Source organism: Gordionus sp. m RMFG-2023, chromosome 1 (genome assembly GCF_954871325.1).
Source record: "Gordionus sp. m RMFG-2023 chromosome 1, tfGorSpeb1-WG-v2, whole genome shotgun sequence".
Taxonomy (NCBI): domain Eukaryota; kingdom Metazoa; phylum Nematomorpha; class Gordioida; order Chordodea; family Parachordodidae; genus Gordionus; species Gordionus sp. m RMFG-2023.
The window spans coordinates 10,470,776-10,493,965 of NC_088775.1; the positions used below are offsets into that span (position 1 = coordinate 10,470,776).

General features: G+C 26.2%; 1 protein-coding gene across 2 annotated transcripts; it reads left to right on the top strand.

The window, feature by feature from the left end:
- The first annotated feature begins 317 nt into the window (after positions 1-317).
- Positions 318-21,801, top strand: LOC135922859 (myb-like protein X). Of its 2 annotated transcripts, none has more exons than XM_065457360.1 (9): positions 318-443; positions 489-620; positions 662-877; positions 9,839-10,025; positions 10,712-10,792; positions 10,892-10,954; positions 11,185-11,315; positions 11,434-11,636; positions 20,312-21,801. In XM_065457360.1, the coding sequence occupies exons 1-9, from the start codon at positions 424-426 to the stop codon at positions 21,562-21,564; spliced, it is 2,286 nt and encodes a 761-aa protein (XP_065313432.1). In that variant the 5' UTR covers positions 318-423; the 3' UTR covers positions 21,565-21,801. The 2 variants fall into 2 exon arrangements, with proteins under 2 accessions (XP_065313432.1, XP_065313433.1); XM_065457361.1 differs by having other exon boundaries at positions 20,375-21,794.
- The last annotated feature ends 1,389 nt before the right edge of the window (positions 21,802-23,190 follow it).

The following is a 23,190-nucleotide window of genomic DNA, read 5'->3' on the forward strand; positions in this document are numbered from 1 at the left end:
ATATAAATTACAAATTGAAAATATAAATTACAAATTGAAAATATAAATTACAAATTAATTAAAATATAAATTACAAATTGAAAATATAAATTACAAATTGAAAATATAAATTACAAATTGAAAATATAAATTACAAATTGAAAATATAAATTACAAATTGAAAATATATTATTTCAAAATTAAATAACAAATCATATAAATTATAATTAATTATGATATTATGTTAATAGTTATATTCATTATATTTTTAGCGCTACTTAGCCACTTCAAAAAAAAGGAGCGTGCTAATAAATTTTTAAAAAAGTAGCACGTTAGCTATACCTACCAAAAAAGAGCTCGTTACTTTAACAATTCTGCTAACCTAATAACCAAAATTGTTCTTTTAAACACATTTAGTATATCGTATCATCCATTCTATTTCCAATGTGTGGGAGAACAGCTTGGTAACATTTTAAATAATATTTAGTACATATATTCTTTATATTCAGTGGTAAAAATCCAAAAAATATTTGTGAATTGTGCACGTATACTAATTCCAATAACAAGCAAGAATCTCCTACATATATTGAATATGGAGGTAAATTTGCCCCCTCTTACAATAAACCCCCACAAACTTACAAGTTTTTTAAATATAATTATATATAATAAGAATTTATTTTAGCCCCATATTGATAAACTCAAAACATATAGACCCAATTAAAGCTTATTCTGAACTAGTGATAATTCCCATGTATTGGACTCTAATTCCTAGTTGGTTTAAAAAGGGAAGCAATTTTAAACTTAGGACAATAAACTGTAGAAAAGAAGGGGTAATGTTGAAACCCATGTTTAAAAATGCACTTAAGCATAAGTATCGATGTATAGTTTTAGCTGAAGGGTAAGATAAATTTTTTAATATATTCAATAAAAAAATTAAACTTTTAATTCATTTTACTAGCATTTAAAATGTACAATATATATTTTTACACTTATACTATGTAGAGGGATAAAAATTTCAATATTAACTGTTGAATACTTATAAAATTTATAATTAAACACTTTATAACCTTATAAAGAAAGAAAAAAAATAAATTTTTTCAGAATTTATATTTTTAAAAAATGTAGTAAATTTTATTTATTTATGGTAAATGCACTAATTAGTAAGGTATTGAGCACAATTGCCTTGTTAAATTGATCACTTAAATTGTTAGTTACCACGGTTGTGAATGAAATAGTCAAATCATTTGATTTGTTCTTTTATTCTTACTATCCAAATTAAAGAAAAATTTTTACAACATTGATTCATCTTAAAATTGGGATATCTAATCTAACCAATTTTTTATGAATTCATTGTAAAGTTTTTGCTTGGAAAGAGTTTTCTAATTGTGATTGTATATTAATCAAGAATTAAAATTAAATTTTAAAAGATAAATAAGAATTATACATGGCTCATTAATCCCCACCAACTTAACCTAAATATTATTATTTTTTTAAATAATTTTCTCTTTTTATTTTTTGATTTTCATTAAAATTACAGAGGATTAAAAAATATATATTAAAATGGATATATTAAAAATTAAATATAATAAAAAAGAAATATATAATATATTTATGATCTATGAAGACATTAAAAAAGACTATAAAAAAATATATGGGTTTTAAAAAAAGGGGGGGGGGGGTATATATCATCCAAGAGAAGAGTGAATACTTAAAAAATTAGACCATCAAATTTCTAGGGAAATCTGCTGGCGAAGGTAAAATCCTTCATTGGGGTCCCCTGAGATTTTAATTTTATTTTTTATAGTTTGGTATGTATATTTTTAATATTTGTAATCAAAAATTTATCTTATTGTAAACCTTTTTTAATATTATTGAATTTGGAAATAAAGATTTTAAAATATATAAAAAGAAAAAATTTAAATTTGTTACATCTTAGAAGAGAAGCACAAAACCTATGCCAAAAATATTTAATATAAATTTAAGTAAAATGCAAGTAATTATGCTTATGTAAATAAAGTTTGTCAATAGTTTTGGTAATGCTAACATTTAATTTTGCTAGAGTACTTTTTGCAATTTATTTATTGATAAATATTGATAACTGAAATATGTATTGTCATTAATATCTTATTTGGTTTATTATAATTTTATAATGGGTTGATAATTATTAAGTTATAAAATTACAGATCTCAATTTTGTTATTATGGCTGGGATCTAAATATCAAAATTATAATTAAGAAATTGTAACATTAATCTAAAAATAGTAGCTTAATCAGGGTTTCGAACCGTTTGGTATAACGGTTCGGTCCGGTTTTTAGTTTAAAATTTTATAAAGGTTTTGTTCCATTTCGGTTTTTAAAAAAAAAATCATATTGGTTCGGTTTATAATTTATAACGGTTCTTTTCGGTTTGTTCTGGTTTTTATAAATTTAATTTTAAAAAAAATTAATCATTAACCATGTATATATTAATTTTAGAGAAAAATCTTTTTAGTTTATAATTTCTTATTTAATTTATCCATGATAATCTAATAGATATTTTTATTAAATTTAGGAAATATAAATTAGACAAATTAGTTTTTTTTTATTTCATAAATATTTTCAAATTTTCTTTTGTTATCTTAATAATTTGAATTCCCTATTGTGGAATCTTTCTATATGTCGTTCAAGATTTGCAGCATGGTCCCCAGTTAAGACCTTACCACAATCTTCTATTTTACAAATAGATTGATTTTTTATGATATCTAATTTAAAATAGGAACGCACAGGATTTGACTTTTCCCGAACCAATAGATAACTAAAAAGCTATATGATGATAGATGAAAATCTTTTATTATATAAATAGAATAAATAAAAAAGCTTAATAGAAACAATTTTACCTTCATTTTTATTTTTTTGAATAACTTGGATTATAGAATTTAAATGACAATAAATAAAATGGTCAGCAATAAATATTTTAATGATATAATTTTTTATTTATAAAAATCATATTTTTTTTTAAATCAGAATTCTAATATTTATTATTAAAATAATATGTTAGTTAGCATTTACCATTATCATATATGCAAAATAAAAAAAAATATGATTAAAGAATGGAATTTGAAATGATCTGTATTTTTAAATAATAAAAATCTTACTATAAATCTTCAGTTTAAATAAATTAACTAACATTGCATTAAATTATTTTATACTTTTATTTATTTGTGTTTTATATTAAATAGACTTACATTTAAAAATAGGAATTACATTTTGATGTTAAACTATAACTAGTATAGTTTAATTCAAATTACCCACTCTTATATATTCTATATAAACTAAGAAACTTTTTTTGAATATATCAATTAATAAGAAATTATTGTAAAATGATATTAAAAAATTGGTCAGTACTTTATTTCTATTAGATGTTAATATAATATGACAGAATAGGTAATTTAAGTTAAACTATAGTATTTATATTTAGTTTAACATCATTATATCATTAAAATATTGCTGACTATTATATTTATTGTCATTTAAATTCTATGATCCAAGTTTTTATAATGAGATAAAAAAATAAACCATATAATATAAAAATGAATGTAAAAGGTACTTGATTTCTATTAGATGTTATTATATAGAAATATTTAATTTGAAAAGAAATCACCAATTCAAAAAATGCCCCCAAGGAAAATTAAATTTTAAATTTAGGTTAATAATTTAAAATTAATTATTTTTAACGTTTTGAACCGGTTTAAACCGGTTCAAAATATTTAGTTCGGTTCGCTCTTTTAATATTTTCTTTATAACGGTTCGGTTAAGGTTACGGTTCAGAGAATCATAGTTCATTCCGGTTTTGCGGTTCGGTTCAGTTTGAACCCCTGAGCTTAATTTTTTTAAATTTATGAAAGTTACTTAATTTTTTTTAATTTAGGGATTTTTATGAAAAAAAAGTAATCTATACTGATTTTACTGTTTAAAAGTTATTTATTAAAATGGGAAGTATAAAATAATTTGGCAAAAATTTTAAAATTTAGAAAACTTTAAAAATTTTAAGTAAAATTTTGGATATATATGGGTGTACCGATACCGCTTTTTGGAGGCCGATCCGATATTTCCAATATTAAATTGATATCGGCCGATTACTGATCCGATATCATATATAATTTTGTATTCTGTAAAGATACCAATGGTTTTAATTTTTAATATACTTTTTAGAGGTCTGCATTGGGCGGGTTTTTGGACCAAAAGCCCGCCCACCTAATATGTTTTAAAAAAAATTTAACCCGCAACCCGCCTATAGTTTTCAAAAAAATATATACCCGCCTGCCCCGCTCATTTGTTTAAAATTCCTTGTCTGCCCATTAGTCCAAAAGTTTTTATCCGCCCGCCCATTATTTATAAAAAATATAAACTCAAGTCCGCTTATAATTTAATTATGGCCATTCTTTCAATTTTTTAAATCTAATAAAAAATATTTCAGCATTACACCTCTACAAAAAGTTTAATTTAGGAAAATAATTTAAAGTATAAAAAAAATACATAATTTAAATTATGGACCATTTATTTGATCCAATAGAATATTTATGAAATAAATATAAAATTGATATTATATGTAATTATAATGCAAAAATAATAATGAATCGACATTTCTTGGATTAAACACGTTCTTCTTTGTTCTAAAAACTGTTCTTAAAACCTTCCAGCAATGCTAAATCCTCGCAGAAGAAGCACTAGTTACAGGAATTGTCTATATTTTTCTTGCTAATCTTGATAGCTTTGGCAAATCTCTTGTCGTTTCCACCAAAGTAGGATATCCGTTTGAAGTATATCCTCTTCCTCAAGTGAGATCCAGATGTCCCATATGCAATATATGTAAAACTCTTTTTTAAAGTGAGGATTAAATGATTAATCTGCCATTCCAAAATATAATACCATGCTATTTTTGTAATCGTTTCATGCTATTCGGAATAGTAACAGAACAAAATACTATACAGTTTTATAAACCAGACCTCGAGTTAATATTATAAACAGATGCATCTAACCAAAGATTTGTAGCTGTGCTCATGCAAAAATATGGTAATAGTAACGAATTTCCAATACTTACACCTCAAAAACTGTACAGGAAGCTGAAAAAAATTATTCTACAACAGACAAAGAAGCAAAAACATAAAGGGCGTAGAAAAATTTTATAACTATTTGTATGGACTAAAATTTGAACAGACCGCAAACCTATAAAGATATATGATAATAACAGAGATTTAAGCTCATTAACAAACCAATGATGATTACGTTGGGCTTATAAATTATCTGCATATGATTATAATATAATGTACAAGAATGGCGCTAGCGAAACCCAATAGAGGAAAATTGATAGATTAGCAAGTTAAAATAAAACAGTGAAATATATAAGAAATCTTACTTATGACACATTAACTCTGTCAAGATAAGACCTTAGAGAGGAAACCGCAAAAGATCCAATTTTAAGAAGAGCAAAAATATTTATAAATGGTACAAATACACAAAATCAAGCACCAGAATTACAAGCGTTTAGAATAAGAATAGTTGAAATAGAAAATGATGACGGTATTTTATTTTGGAATGACAAATTAATCATTCCTTACTCACTTCAAAAAAGAGTTTTACATATATTGCATATGGGACAATCCAGAAATTGTATTGCAAATCCTTATCTGAGCGTTTTACAGACTAGAAATTTTGCCTAATCACAGTCATTAGTAGAGATTGGTTGATAAAATTTTCTTATATCTAATCAGTAAGGTAAAAAAATGAAACTAAATTTACTAACGTTTTTCGAGATAAAATATAAATGCACAAGAAGAAATATTTAAATTTTAACTTTTTACCAAAATTCAATATATATAATAATTTAAAATAAATTAGGGGAAACCAAGGGTGGTTGGGATACTTTTCATTTAAAACTGAATAAATTCATGCAATTTGAAATAGCTAAATTTTATAAAAACTGTGCTTTTTAGAAAATTGAATCTGAATTTTTTTTTGGCCCAACCATGTCATACTCTGGGTACTTTTGGAAACCTTCTAAATGGAAATTTTTTTTTGATATTTTTATAGTATATTATATTAAAAATTAATATTTAAATCGATAAATATTAATTGTAGGGCCAACTATTCTATTAATCATGACCTAGCCTACTAACTTTATAAATATCTTTCAATCATATTAATTCATGTTTTATGATTCTGAAAAATTGTCAGAATAAAAAAATAGGGTTTAAACTTTCCCTCAATTAATTTATTAAAATTTTAAAATATTAAAAAGTAATATTTTAGATCGATAAATATTAATTTGTAGGGCCAACTATTCTATTACTAACCATGACCTAGCCTACTAACTTTATAAATATCTTTCAATCATATTAATTCATGTTTTATGATACTGAAAAATTGTCAGATTAAAAAAATAGGGTTTAAACTTTCCCACATTTAATTTATTAAAATTTTAAAAGCTTTATTAATAAATCTAAACGATAAAGTTTAAAATTATTTTTTGCAACTTTTGGTATGCTAGAACCAGGCGCGTACGCAGGAATTTGGTTCGGGGGGGGGGGGGGATAATAAAATTTTTTAAGAAATTTTATTGTTTTTTAAAAATATCAAGCATAAATTTATTAGGACTAATAACTATTTCTAATACACAATTTTAAATTAATGTGAATTATAAAAAAAATTATATGTAAAGAATCGTTTAAATGACCCAAAATAGAAATTTGAATTTTTTGAGCCTTTACACAAAAAGTTTCTTAGGAATAATTGCATTTTGTATGTTATATATTTACAATGTAAAATCTAATCTTCGTTGTGATTGAGCTAATTTTTCAATTATCTCATCCTTGCTTGTTGTCAAATGCCTATGAATATTCAAAATATCCAAACCTTTCATTCTACTTTCAGATGTTGTACTTCTTCAGAGACCTGCAGACCCGGCCCCCTGGCCGGACAGTATTTTAATTTTTTTATACCCGGGCCCCAAACCGGGCCTAAATTATTTTAAAAAAACACCCAATCCGGGCTGTATTTTTTAAAACAGCCTATATTTGAAATCGTTATTATTAGCTATAAAAATCAAAAATAAATATAATTTATTTTTAAAAAATCCGGGCCTGGCCTGAAAATTTTATTTTAAAAAAAGCCGAACCGACCCTGAAAATTTTTTTAAAAAAGCCGAGTCGGGCCTAAAAGTTTTTTTAAAAAAGCCGGGCCTGAAAAATTTTTTAAAGAAACCCAGGCCGGGCCGTAAAAAATTTTTAAAAAAATCCGAGCCCCTGCAAATGGTACTTCTGCAGGCCTCTGTTATTCTTCTTAAAAAAGTTTAATTAAAAATGTGTTTGGAATAATGCAGAGCATCCATAGCATTTTTTGGGAATATATCAACCATAGTTGATCTTATACACATAGTTATTCAGCTAGTAAGGCATCATAAGATACTTTAACATCCTCATAATAAAAATCTAACAAATATTTTTTTTTCTATCATTATCTGAAAAAGGTTGGGAAGGCTTTTGTGGAAGTAATATTTGCAGATTAGTAAGTGCTGCATGATGAATAAATTCATTTATTTGGGTTATAAATGTATCTGTATTTAAGTTATACTCTTTTAATGATCCTATATTAATGTTTTAACGATGAGCTTGCCTTGCTACAAGTTGAGGGAGACAAATATTAAACACTTATAGCTCTGCTTTTGACTCAACAATAAAATATAAAATTCTTCATCAATATTAGCCCTAATTTCCTTGAGTTCTGATAAAATACTCTCCGCTATTCTCATCTTCTTTCAAGTCAATGTCATGTTTTTGAAAAGTAATGTATATATAAATAATACATTCTAATGAGAAATAAAATTTGTAATAAGCATTGAATCCAATAATTTTCTTGCTTCTGAGGAAATATTTCATTGTGATATTTCAGTAATAGCAAATAATTGGCTCTTCTAACTCCTTAAAAGCTGTTACTGCTTGATGGCAGAGACTCTATCTCGTTTGACAAGGTTGCAATCTCTTTTTCCCTGTTGGACAAGAAGTTTCAGAAATAATTATTATTTGACTAGAAATTTGAAAATGGTAGATAAATATTACGCCACTAAAAATTTGAAAATAATAAGTAAATATTACGCCGGAAAACTTGAAATCGAAATTAATTGATAAAATAAGTTAGTAGATAAATGTGATAATAATTATAATTAAATATATATTTAATATGAGATACGAATAAATATTAACAAATATAAATTTATATAAACAATAATATTTTTGAAAAATATATCCGGCATCTGCATTTTTTGGCTTTGGAGGGGGGGGGGATTTGACCCCCTGCCCTCCTCCGCTGCATACGCCTATGGCTAGAACACATTTGACTCTCCAAAAATTATACTAAATATTTTTCAAATTTTTTTTTAGCCAATTGAGTCCTTAAATTTATCAAAATTGATGTTGCTAAAAATAAATTCATTATTTTTGTCATCAAGAACAAAATCAATCAAAAAGGATGACTTTAACGTTTCGTTTCTTTATTAGTTGTCATCATCATCTGCATGACAGAAATATCGTTGGAAGCACTCCCCTTTTAAAATCTACTTCCTAAAATATGATCACTAACACTATATCATTTAGCTATTATACTATTGTATCTAATCAATGATATTAATAAAAAAATATCTTTGTATATTTTTTATAATTTTATTCAAATTAATTGAGCCAATATTTCAACAAAATCGTAATCAAAATAATTTCAGGCATGACTGTTTAGGGTAGAACAAGTAAACATTATTATCCTTAATTTAAAGGCCATTAGACTATTCAATATGTCTGGACTAAATCGGTGTTTAAAATCTAAATTATACAAAAAAAAAAATTTTTTGGCTTCAAAATTTGTATTTTCGAAATTTTGAAAGGGATCAATCTTTCAATCCTCCAGTGATGCCGATGTAACGTTTAGCATTTTTGCTTCTTAGTGTGATGCCGATGTAACGTTTAGAGTTTTTGCTTCTTAGTCATTCTCATTTTTTTATTAGAAAGTTTCTTATTCCTTTTCGATTATATTATCTATTTCACTAATATTTTAATCTGACATAATTATCTTTGTCTTGACACATTTTATAAATTTATTTTATATATTTACTAAAAAGTTATATACTTCTAATTTTTAATAATTTCCTTTTATAATTCCAAATTTAGTTAGAAATTTTTTTACACGAAATTATTCCTTTATTATAAAAACAACTAGGGAAAAATAATTTTCGGACGATGTATGGAAATATGTAAAATGGCCAAACCCATCCTAATTTTTACGCAATGCTAAAATACTAATCAAATTAACATATAATTATTAGAATAGGATGCACATTAGTACTTTTTATAGAGGTAAGATATCTAATAACAAAGTATGAAAATTTAAGTTTTGAAATAGATTTATAACTAAATGATACATACTTTCATATCTTATTGTTATTGGGGTCTCCTAACCCTCGGAGACCCTAGTCATGTTTACGACTGCGAGTATAGTGCCTTCTACACTTTAGTAAATTTAATTATAATCAAGTTTTTAAAGCTCAGATTAAATTACCGAGATTGAGCCCAACAATTCTATATCAATTAAATGCATTTATATAAGGCTAAATAAAATATAAATCACTAATTAAGTGACTATTATAAGACAAATTTTTCAGTATATATAATATTAAGCACCTTCATTTTAATTCTATCAGATGAGTTGAATTGCACTTCTAAGGGTGCAACATTTCTAATCGACTTTTAACTCATTAGACTGTGATTACAAGTCCCTTATATCGAATTTTTATTATTACGAATATTCGAAATTATTAATCAACCATTATTTGTTCAAAGCTATTATGAATGGCAAAAGCAGCCGAATGAGAAAAATAAGCAACCCTATTTTTTCTATTTTCCCGAATGCGGAATCTTACCAAACGATTTAGCGCAAGTCAAAAATGTTGGAAATGACCGGGAATACGTTTGGTCTTGTCCTAAGCTTTTAACCATGGCTGGTTTATTTGATATACACTGTGAAGAAGTAATTTTCTTAAAATAGTATACGCCATTTTTTTTACTATTAAATAGAAAATTTTCGATTACTATAATAAAACCATATTTGTCAGTTTAATTACATTTTTTTGGTTAATTTCCGTATAAAAAAATATATCATACTAAAAGAAATAGGAGAGCAAAAAATAAGGTAATTAATTAATAATTCTATCTGCCAAATTAACAGAATAAAATATTAAATTATGCTTCTATTATAATTTAATTTTAATTCTTATCTTGGCAAGATATTAACTTAAAAACATTTAAAAATAGAGAAAACGAAGATAATTTAACCCTGGATTCTCATTTTTTGGTGAAATGATTTATTGTAAGTTTATGTTGTCTATTTTATTTTGTTTATTTCAAATTAAATCCCTGAAATGTTAAAATTTTTATATTTATAAATAGATATAAAATTTTTATATTAATAAATAGATATAAAATTATATATAAGAAAGTTTAAAATAGAACGCAAATCTTATATAAACATTTATAAAATTATCAATAGCACTCTTAATAAAAATAATTTAGATGAATTTGCTTTATATTCAGTTTATTAATTTTACAAATAGCTTTTTAAAAAAAATATCTTGACTATGAAGGATTGACTCTATTTATACTCAAAAGTAATTAATTGGAATTTCACTAGTTAATTGTTATTTTTTTCTTTCTTAGCCTGAATCGAAACTGTACTCTTATACTATATTGACTGTCCCAGCTCATCAATCAGTTTCTTGGATACACGATCGTATGCCTGTAAGTATTGAGAACTTTTGATTTTTTCACTCGGGTTAAATACAAATAAATTAGTTCCAATATTATTTTTGAAAGTAAAAAAATATTTTTATTTTTCAGGGAATTATAGATGGGGACGATAACATTAAGATGTGGTTAGACGCCGATATACCATCCGAGAAAGTTATATTTAAAAATAGTTTTGATTAATTCAATCGCGATTACCCAAGACCAATAATTTGAATACTTAAATAAAGAGATGAGTGTGCCCATTCTTTTTCTAAGTGTTAATTTAAAAAAAACCCCATGTAATAAAATAATTAAATTGCCAAAAAGATATTCAGTAATTTATTTTCGATTTCGAACACAGTTGCGCTAAGTTTATTAAATTAGCATGAATCATAAAATTCTAGGTTATGCACCTCGTGGAGCCTTGCGGCAAATTGCATTATCATCCCGTTTCGGCCTTAGTCAATAACACGCAAAATGTTGGGCAAGAAGATATCTATCCAGTCGCTCTGCCGAATGCAAAGTCTAAGAAAATGTGAGAATTTGCGAAAAATATAAAATAATAAGATCGTTAGTAAATTATTTTGTGTAACAAATAATCAGATTCAGTTTTAGCATTTGAAATTTTTAATGTGATTTTACTAAACAAATAGCAAACATGAGCTAGACCCAAGTGATCAAGGTATAAAACGATATTTTAACCCAACGCCTAAAGAGGGTCATCGTCGAAAAACAACAAATGATACGGACACTAGTTTTGAACCGAGTGATATTTCAGAACCTGGAAAAGTATACGATAAAACCCTAAAGTCGGAATTCGATAAGGAAGAATCAAATGAAAGCACCAATACCAAAGGTTCTAATATTTGAGAGATTTCCACTTTATAAAACCGAAATAAATTATTTTACAAGCGACTCAAATTATCACTAATAAAATCTAATATAACTGATATGTTTGTCTTATTTCATGAGTGATTGTGAAAAAAGGTGTCATTTATTTTTTTGATGTAGTTATTTAAACTAAATAAGTTTTTCAACATATGCATTTTGAATAATTAATAATTTAATATTTTTTCAGTTTAATATATAAATTAGAATGCAATTTTATTAAAACGATAATTAGGTATATTCTTTGCTGGGAGAAGTTTATAGTAATCTAATCTAATGACCAAACAAACAAACACATGTTTGTGTACACCATATACTCACTCATATTCCATTGTTCCTATTTTTGGGGGATTTATAGATTGAAGGCTTTTTTCGAATCCTTAGCCCACTCCAAATTTTTTATATGGTTAAACTCTTAAATCATGAGTTATTTTATCAGAGATGTACCCACCCAGTATCAGTATCGGCCGATATTTTAAATTTTAACCGGTCATAAATGACAATTAACTTTCATAGATTAAAATTTATTTATTTATAAACAGATTGGTATAAAAATTTCAAAACCGATAGGGAGAAAAATAAACAAAATTTTTTTTTTACTCTGGCCCGGCTTTTTTGAAAACTCCCTCATTTTTTTTAAACAATAGATTTTTTAAAATCAAATTTATAAAACATTTTTTTCCCATCAGCCTGACGAAATTTTTGGAGGTCGGGAGAAGGCTTTGCACATTTTCATCATCTTTTTTTAGGAATTTTATTTCCGATTTGCCCACTTAGCCGAATCTAGGAAAATAATTCCTGGGGAAAAAATTATCCAGAAAAAAAATCCCACAGAAAATAATTCGCCTATTTTTTGATCCTTATAAAATATAAAATTATTTTTAGATAATTAACAAAAATAGGGAAAAAAATCTCCAATCTCCAAATAAAATATCTTTCAATCTTTGAGTGGATTGCAATGACTATATGGATATGAAAGAGAATCATATAAAAATTGAAAAATTATATATTAATAATAAAATTTGTAATATATAATTAAAAAAATTCCTATAAAATTTTTCCAAATAAAAATTTACCAGATAAAATTGTTAAACAAAATTATAAATATTAACTAGTGATTAATATCAAACCTAATCAAATTTTTAAATTATTATTAATTAATCCTAACCAATATAATGTATAATGGGGTTTGGTAAAAATTAAACAAAACAATATTTGTAAAATAAACGAATTGGATACCTAGTCTATGTGATATTAATCTAAATATTATTATAATCTAAGTAAGGCCGGCCCAGATTTCTTATTTTAGCCCGGATTTATAAATTCATACCATTTTTTGAACCGGACCTGCACTACTTTAATTAAATCTAAAAAAATATTTAATTTACATAAATTAATCATTTCTATGAAGTTTTTAGAAATATTTTAAAAATTTAAATAATCTTTGTTGATAATTTTTGGAATATAAAATATATTATGTACTATGTCACGAACTTGATATTTGTCGTTAGTTGGCGAAAATAATAGCATGACTTTTACTAACTCTCAAATAGCGCCCTTTTATGTTTTAATATATTATGTTTTATGTCACAAACTTGATATTTGTCATTAATTGGCGAAAATAATAGCATGACTTTTACTAACTCTCAAATAGCACCCTTTTATGTTTTTAATGCTATTCAGTGGCGAAATAGGAAATTAGCAATTCAAGTCTTCTATTTGATAAAAATTATTTTACTTAAGTATTTAATGTCTACTATAAAAATTTAACTGGCTGAATAAAAAATTAATAAAAAACTTGCTTAAATTATTTTTTTTTACTGCCCAATTTAAATTAAATACTGACAAAAGTAATAAAAAATACTGACCATTTTAATAAAAAAAAACATATATTTCAGAGGTGATTATCAGCACTGATTATTATATATTTCAAATCTTATAATTATTATTTTGCTTATGAATTTTTTTTAAAATTTACAGAAAAGAAATAATTATATTTTTATTTTAATAAAATGATATATGAAACAATAGAAGTCATTATTCAAATGAAACAATGTTCTCCAATTGAAGAGAGAAAATTAGGTAAGTCCCTTTTCTCTTCTAAAAAATCAATACATAAATTTTTCAAAATATTTTGTTTTGTGGCATAACTACGATTTTTTTTGGGAGTGTAGCTTCAATACTCCATTGACCGATTTTACCCATGTCGACGGCTATTTTCATCCTCATCTTTTCAATTAGTTCCTATATCTTAGGCTTTTTGTGACCTATAATATGCTGAAATCGACTATTCCACCCTTCACATACATTATTTGTTCGATTTTCCCCAGCAATTGTACCATTGAATATATTCCATGTTTCTGGTGGAAACAATGGATCTTTTTGTCTTTGCCAGTTTCTCCCATTTCTTAACTCTCCATTCACAGAATTTTTATCAAAATATAACAATAATTCTCTGTTTTCATTCGATGCAATTGTCTTTAAATATTCCAAATACTAACTCGTCGATCATTGCTGCAAATAAACAACGATGGATCATTACGATATGTTGATTCTAATCCTAATTCTTGAATCTTCTTATGGGTAGATTGAGTTAGATGATAGAAACATCCTTGGATGGTGTCTCTACCTAAAAGTGGAAAATAAATAGATTAAATTAATTGTAGGTTTTATTGAATATTGTTTTTATTAATTTTGAATAACACAAAATTGGTTTTAATTTCTTGACACTCATATTTATTATTTAATTAAACATCTTTCAACAGTGGCTATGTATTATTTAAATGCTCACTTTTTCGATGAACCAGAGTTCTAGAATGTTCAAACAAACCTTGGCTTTATTTTTGACTTTTATTGGGATAATTTTATATCAAAATTAATTTAGATAGCTTACTATTTTACAAATAAAATTTATATTTAATTACTTAAACACAGGGATGCTAACTCAACAAAAATTTTATCCAGGTTTTTTGAATCCCTGCTTAAACAGTTTTTTTAAAAGTCATGTCTTTTTTCAAAAACATAGTGCCTCCCCCCTCCCCTTCAATCCAAATAGCTAAAAACGCTTATAATTTTTTTAAATATGATGGTTCTTTTTTAAACAAAAAACATTATTCTACGTTAGCGCACGATTATTAAATTTAATGTGATGTGATTTATTGCAAATTTATTCACCTGCTCTGCTGCCATTTGTGATCATTTTATTAAAAGTAAGAAAATATAAAAAACAGGAAAAATATCTTAATTAATAATGACTAATTTGAAATATTCGTCCTCTAGTCGACTCAAATTTATAATTCCTATTTACTCCTCAAGTTGAAAGTCTTAAATTAAACAGAACAAATATCTTAATTTGTAATGACTAATTTGATACTCGTCCTCTAGTTGACTCAACTTGACGACTTGAGTTCATATGAACTATTCGTCCTCTATTAAACTCAGGTATATAATTCGTATTCACGCCTCATGTTGAAAGTAAAAGAATATTAGAAACAGAATAAATTATATAATTCATATTCACGATTCTTGAAAGTCTAAAGTAGGAAATAATTGTTTTGTTAATTAATAAAAACCAAATATTCGTCCTCTAGTCGACTCATATTCATGACTCAAGTAATTTTGTGTGAATTTTTTTTGACCCCAAACTTGGCTCAGTTTTCGACTGTCGATTTACAACAATATACTCGAAAATAATTCCTATAAACATCAGGAAAAGGAAAATACGAAATTTAAAAAATTTCAAGATCCACTGGTCCAAAATACATTCTATAATCAAGTCCTCACATAGACAATATTAATATATTTACAAAATAAACACATTAAAAATTTACCACATATAAAATTTTTTCTTTAATCATTCCGTTTCGACAATTTTATTTCTTCCATCTCCGCGTCTGTATATTCTTCCCCCTCTTTGATCTGGCCTTTAATTATACATACCAAGTCTCCTAGAGTATCTTGTATTGCATTCACTTGCGGAATCCGGAACACCTTTTTTATAGATTTTTTCATGGAGTTCACTAATCGGCCGCTTGATTGTTGAATATTCCCTTGATAAGTCCTTGGTGGCCACACTCGATTGCCATAGTACTTCATCCTGGAATCTAATTCGTTCATCTTGTTATAATTAATCAGTCCCAACTTTTCTTTTTTTATCTTCGCATTATAATTACTTGAGCAGCTAGGTTGACTTATACCATCCAATTCCTCGCGATAGAATTTGGATTTACACTTTTTTTAACAAATATGCTGGCATTTTACATTCTGCCATCAAGTGGTCAGACACCGAAAACATTTTCTTCCAGTATTAAATGCTTTATTTTTCCTCTCGAAACCTTTCACTGATTTCGGAATCACAATAATTTTTACATAACATACTCCACAATCTATAAGGGGAAGTTCAGTAGGGTTCATTAAAATTAATGAAAGAAATAAAATTATTGCAACCGGATGATTAAAGAAAAAATTTTATATGTGGTAAATTTTTAATGTGTTTATCTTGTAAATATATTATTTACATATATTATTATTATCTACAACCATTGGCGTACGCAGCGGGGGGGGGGCAAACCCCCCTTCTCCCCCCCCCTCTCCAAAGCCAAAAAATGCAGATGCCAGATATATTTTTCAAAAATATTATTGTTTATATTAATTTTTATTTGTTAATATTTATTCGTATCTCATATTAAATATATATTTAATTATATTTATTATCACATTTATCTACTAAGTTATTTTATCAATTAATTTCGATTTCAAGTTTTCCGACGTAATATTTACTTATTATTTTCAAATTTTTAGTGGCGTAATATGTATCTACCATTTTCAAATTTCTAGTCAAATAATAATTATTTCTGAAACTTCTTGTCCAACAGAGAAAAAGAGATTGCACCTTGTCAAACAAGATAGAGTCTCTGACATCAAGCAGTAACAGCTTTTAAGGAGTTAGAAGAGCCAATTATTTGCTATTACTGAAATATCACAATGAAATATTTCCTCAGAAGCAAGAAAATTATTGGATTCAATGCTTATTACAAATTTTATTTCTCATTAGAATGTATTATTTAATTATACAACTATTTTAAGTATTACTTTTCAAAAACATCGGCCTGGGTTTTTTTTTAATTTTCAGGCCCGGCCTTTTTTAAGAAAATTTTTAAGGCCCGGCTCGGCTTTTTTTTTAAATTTTCAGGCTCAGCCTGGCTATTTTTAAATAAAATTTTCAGGCCCGGCTCGGATTTTTTTAAAATAAATTATATTTATTTATGATTTTTATAGCTAATAATAACAATTTCAAATATAGGCTGTTTTAAAAAATACACCCCGGCCTGGGTGTTTTTTTTAAATAATTCAGGCCCGGCTTGGGTGTTTTTTTTAAATAATTCAGGCCCGGCTTGGGTGTTTTTTTAAAAATTTCGGGCCCGGCCCGAGTATATTTAAAAAAATTAAAATACTCAGGTCTCTGAAAAACATACCAAGAAGTACAACATGTGAAAGTAGTTTGAAAGGTTTGGATCTTTTGAATATTCACAGGCATTTGACGACAAGCAAGGATGAGATAATTGAAAAATTAGCTCAATCCCAACGAAGATTGGATTTTACATTGTAAATATATAACATACAAAATACAATTATTCCTAAGAAACTTTTTATGTAAAGGCTCAAAAAATTCAAATTTCAATTTTGGGTCATTTAAGTGATTCTTTACATATAATTTTTTTATAATTCACATTAATTTAAAATTGTGTATTAGGAATAGTTATTAGTCCTAATAAATTTATGCTTGATATTTTTAAAAAACAATAATATTTCTTAAAAAAATTTATTATCCCCCCTCCCCAGACCAAATTTCTGCATACGCGCCTGTCTACAACAAATATATAATATAATTAAATCATTAAAAGAAACCTAGAATATTTTCAACGGCTTTGATTGAAGCCTTTTCAAAATCCATATAAATGGTCTATCACTAAATTGCGTTCTTAAGCTTTTTCAAGTAAAATCTTATAAACTTCTTAATTTTTATACATTTTTCTTTGTAGCAAAAAGTATGCCGCTGTAACAAATAACGTTTTAAAGGGTATTTTAATTACATATGCAAATATAAATGAGGTGCCAATTTGAAATCCCCGTCTATATTCCAAGACTTGATTTCGGCTAACATCTTGAGCATATAATCGGTAGCGAATATAATTATTCATTCATCTGCATCTGCCATTATCATGCAAAAGAAATCTCTCGTTCGTGGGAAATCCCGTTGTATCTCAATCCTCTAATATTAAAAGATATTTTCAAAAAAATAATGACTTAAATATGATTTAACCTGAAATACTTAACTCTTTCAATGTAGTCGGAATAGGAGGAAGCCTTTTTATTTGGTGATTTCTAAGTGTATGCTTGATACTATCCTCATTCGGAAGCCTTTTTCTGGATTCGGGAGACAATTTAGACATTTCTTCTGCGTATATTTGGCTTGATTTGTTTCAGAGGCTTTTATTTTCATAGTGTTTATAGCATGTTCAATTTTATATTCATGTGGGTTTATAGGATTAATATGAGGCATATATCTCAATGAATAATTATTTTCACTAATATTTCAAAATGACGACATTTTTCAGCATTATATAATGTACATTTGTATCTTTAATTTATAGTAGTTTTATGATAATTGTAGGAATAGCCTTCATAAAAAATTTTGGCGTGCTTATTTAACGGAAGAACAAACATAAAAAAATAAATTTATAAAAATTATCAAAAATATTTAAAATGGTAAAAGTAAATTTTATAAAATGTAATAAAAAACAAAATAAAAATCGTTTGATTCTAAATTACTAACAATATACCACCCAAATATATAAATTTATTTGAATATAACTTTACTTATAATAATATCAAGAAACAAACTAGGAATTTATAATAATATTTCCGGAGTTGGAAATTTTTCAAATAAAATTAGTTTCTATTTTAAGATTATAGTCTCTCTCCTGCGTGTTTTTAAATGAATTGAATATATTTAAAATTATAATATTTATGAAAATAAATATGAATATTTTTTAGAATAAATAGTATATTTTTTGGTAACGTTTAATTATTTGAAAGTAGTTTTTGGTTTAAAATCTTCAACCATATTTAAAATAAGCTCTTGTAGTCAGCATTTGTATAGACACTTTTTTTGAAAAATAATCAGATGCAATTTTTAAAATCAATAGTATTAATCCATTTTGTTATTTTTGTCCGGGATTCAGACTGATATAAACGTACGGAACAGAATAGTGTTCTAATATTCAATTTAATGTTTTATATATTTTTATAACCTTAGTGGCATATGGGTTTAAAATACCCCCCCCCCTTCATCAGCATACCAGCTCTTCTAAAGTTTTTCATAGTCATATGGTTGGACTTTGTAAAGTTTATCGAAATCAGAAAATTCGCTTTGAGGAGCCAAAGTATTATTGTCGTTTACATGGATATAGATAAACAGCCATTCAAACCAATTTATTAGTTTGGCTATTTATTGATTCAGAAATCGGGAATTATGCTCCAATAATCTTTCTAGACTGGTATTTTTGTTCATCCCCATTAGCATATTTATAGCTAAAAAAATTATCCCAATTTCAAAAATTGGCAGATTTAAATCTATAAAATAATAACTAAGTACAACCTTCATCAGTTGCATTCTGTCTAAAGGTATTCATTGAAACCTATTATAAATAATTTAATTATTAAAAATAGAATGCATTATTTATAAAAATAATGTGTTATACTTTTAGAAAAATCTGGAAAAAAATACAAAAATGCGAATAAAAATCTCAATATGGCAAATTTTAACGATATTAAATAATCATCATTTATTTATTTTATAAAAAAATAATGTTTAATTATATGTAAAAAGAAATAAATACATTTTAAATTGGTTAAATTTTGTATTATTATGCAATTGCATGATTTTTATTTTTGGATTTAAGAATTTTTTCCGAATTTTTGAAAAATATCGGTTGATCCGGTATTTTTTCAAAAGTCTAATATAGGTGCCGATTTGATATCGATATTTAATATCGGTGCAGCTCTAAACTTTATGAACCATTGTTCAAGTGATATTTTTCTTTCATCTTTTATAATAAAGTATTCCCTAACATTTTTTTAAATCAGTTGTTTGGGTTTTCAAATGATCTACACTAGACCCATACTTCTGCTTGGTATTTATATTTTTTTAAATGATTAAAAACAAATATAATTATAAGAAAATCAAAAAGGTTAAAAATGATGTGGGCCCTTCCTTGCTTTAATGGAAAACCCTATAAACTAATGTAATATTAGCTCATTTTTTTATTAAAATACTTGTAATGCACAATAGTACTCATGTTTTAAAAATCGCAAAATTTTCTTTGGTTAAACCCCAGATGCCACTCCCCATGGCATAACTACAAAAGTGAAAACTAATATTGTCCTCCCATTTAAATACCCTATACCCCCCAGATGATTAAAAGTACCTTTATTTGAAGTAAAATATTTATACTTTATTATTTTAAAGAAGTTTAGTTGTTTTTATCTAAATAAATTAAAATTGATTGCTTTTTCTCCCTTAAATTTAATAATTGCAGCGATTATTTGAGAAACTAATTATTCTTTTACATTTAATTAAAGTTAAAATTGCTCTACCAACCGGCACTAAGATCGAACATTATAATTTTTCTATATATGACAAAGATGGTGAAGACGATGCAATTAATCAAGCTAATATGAATAAAAAGACTAATTACAAGAAAAAAAGAGCTAAATACGATCAAACACCCAAGACCCTCTATAAAAGCTCCAATAAAGAAAATAAGAAATTTAATGACAAATTAACTTTACAATATTCCCGCAATCGCCTACAAACTAACGCAAATTACGACGGACAGAAAGATATTGATGACAAGGTTTCAAACGGTAAAGGAAAAAATAATGCAGGACAAAGAAATAAAAATGTAGAACCGGTTGGCCTTCAAAGCACCGATCACACCAAAATTTACGAATATATTGAAGAAGGTAGTCACGATAGTTCTTATAGCGAGAATGAAGTGGCGAAGAAAGAATCGAGCAGCCAATCTAACCAAGATTTGTCTTCCAGTGAATACGATGACAGTAAAAAGGAAAATATCAGCAAAAAGATAGGCCGAAGAATAAAATATGATGGGAAAAATCAATCTAATAGTAGGAGCCAAACTAACAATAAGTACTATCGTAAGAACAAAAACATCACGAATGTTTCAGGAAGAGAACAATTATTATCCTCTAATGAATCTGAACAAATTGACGAAACTCAAAATGAAAAGGAAAATCAGAACAAAGTTATCAATAAGAATAAAAACTACACAAAAATATCAAGTATGGGGAAAAAAATAGACCATAGGAAATATACTTATTCAAACAAACAATCTTCAGTTAATAGCAAAAAAAATTTAAAGAAGGAGAAAAATTTAGATCATAGTTTTAACAGCGGATATAATGGTGATAAAAGAAGGAGAAACAGTATTGATATGACTTTGGAAGAATCTGAGGCTCGAGTTAAGAGCGTTTCTAATAATAACAAAAGAACGGTACACGAGAATAACGTCGAAATGAATTCTTACGATTTGAGGGTTAAAAATGATTCTATTGGTCCTGCAAAAGAAAAAACCAAACATCTCCTAAGTAAAAATCAAGACATCCGCGAGGATAAAATGACTAAAAAAAGAATCAAATCACGGGGAGTGATAAAGAGAAAAATGATAAAAGGGGGTCCTAAGAGTGACAAGAAAATAACTGTTTATCAAGAGTTGGTTTCAAATGACGGCAAACGTTCCTATAACAAAGCCAGAAGGGTTAAGAAATCTGGTAAATCCAAAAGCACCAAAAATCGGCCTAAAAATTACTAGTCATAAAGGTATATTTAAAGTGGGTAAATCTTCTTTTTCTAGCCCAAAACTTATAAATCATAAACAGATTTAAACCTTCTTTGAAATTTTCAAATATATTTTTAAGAAAAATGATACTCATATAATGTTATAATATAACTTTTTAAATTATACAAATTTAATATATTATAAAAATTAAACAATTATTTTAGATAATAATATTTAATATACATTACATTTAGTTATTTAATATCAATTTTCTATATCTAACAAGAGAGATTAATTATGTTACTCATTTTCAATTATATTATCATGTTAAAATCACTTTAATAGTCTCTTATAAATTATTTATCATATTCATATAGTATATATTCAGTAGCTCTTTAAATAAAGTATAGCTTTACCTCAGTATGATATAAATTTTTAAAAAAAATGGGAATTGGGTAGGGGAGGGCGAGGAAAGGAATATGATTAAATTAAAATATTAAGTTTTAAAATTATTTCTAATGAACTTTCTTGTTAATAAGATTAAAAGAGGATGGTTTTCAAGATACATGTCTTTAATTTAGAAACTCAGGCCTATCTCTATATCAATAACATATATAATACCTAGACTGACGATTCATTCATTAATTAAAATGCATTTTTATCATCGTTAAAAGCAAATCAGCTGGACTCGCCATTTTGATAACACATATAGTAATTATTCTCATGTTAAAAACTACTATTAAATTGAAAACTTGCTTCCTTGTTATCTCGATGATCCGGTAATTCTTTAATAAAGTTTGCATCAGATTTAGGAATAAATTAGGCTCTCGTTTAAAATTTTTATAATGATTAGTGTAACCAAGATGGCGTCTCCAGCTGATTTGCATTGATGTACACATTTAATAAATGAATCGTCAGTCTAGGTATTATATATGTCATTGCTCTATGTCTAGCAACTAAAGTTCGTTTCCTTATATAAAAAGAAAAACACAAATATCTATATTTTGAATTCGATTTTCAAATAGATTAAAATTTGAACCCCCTTTCTTTACAACCTATAATATTTATGAAACATTGAAAAAAAGATTAAATTTATAAAGGCGATCCATTATAAACTTATCTATATCCTACTTTAACTTTTTGGATACGTAAATAAAATAATAAAGTCGATTAGTATTTAAACAATAAAAATTTTAAAAGGAGCTAGCTCCTGTTCTCGTTCATACATACCGTTTGAAAAAGAACTAGCTCCCATTCCAAATTTTTTCAATTTTGTATTATTCATATAATTCATTTTATTCAATTTATATGAGACCTTCTTTATGCCCAGCCTGGGTACATTGGCCGGTCCGTATTTTAAGCTCGGGTCTATAAAAAATTTTTATACCCGGGCCAGGTTTTATATAAAAATTAAGAGTAAATGTAATATATTTTTAAAAAAATCCAAGGGGCCGGGCCTGAAAATATAAAACCCAGGCCGGGCTAAAAAAAGGTTTTTATAAAAAATCTGGACTAGGTCACGCAAATGATACCTCTACTGATCTCCGATATTTAGTAAAAGTAAAACAAAATCATTTTTTATCTATATTTAAATTATAGAAAATGGTTTATCAAAATTTATAATCTTTTATTTGCTTTTAACGGTAGCAAATGTTCTTA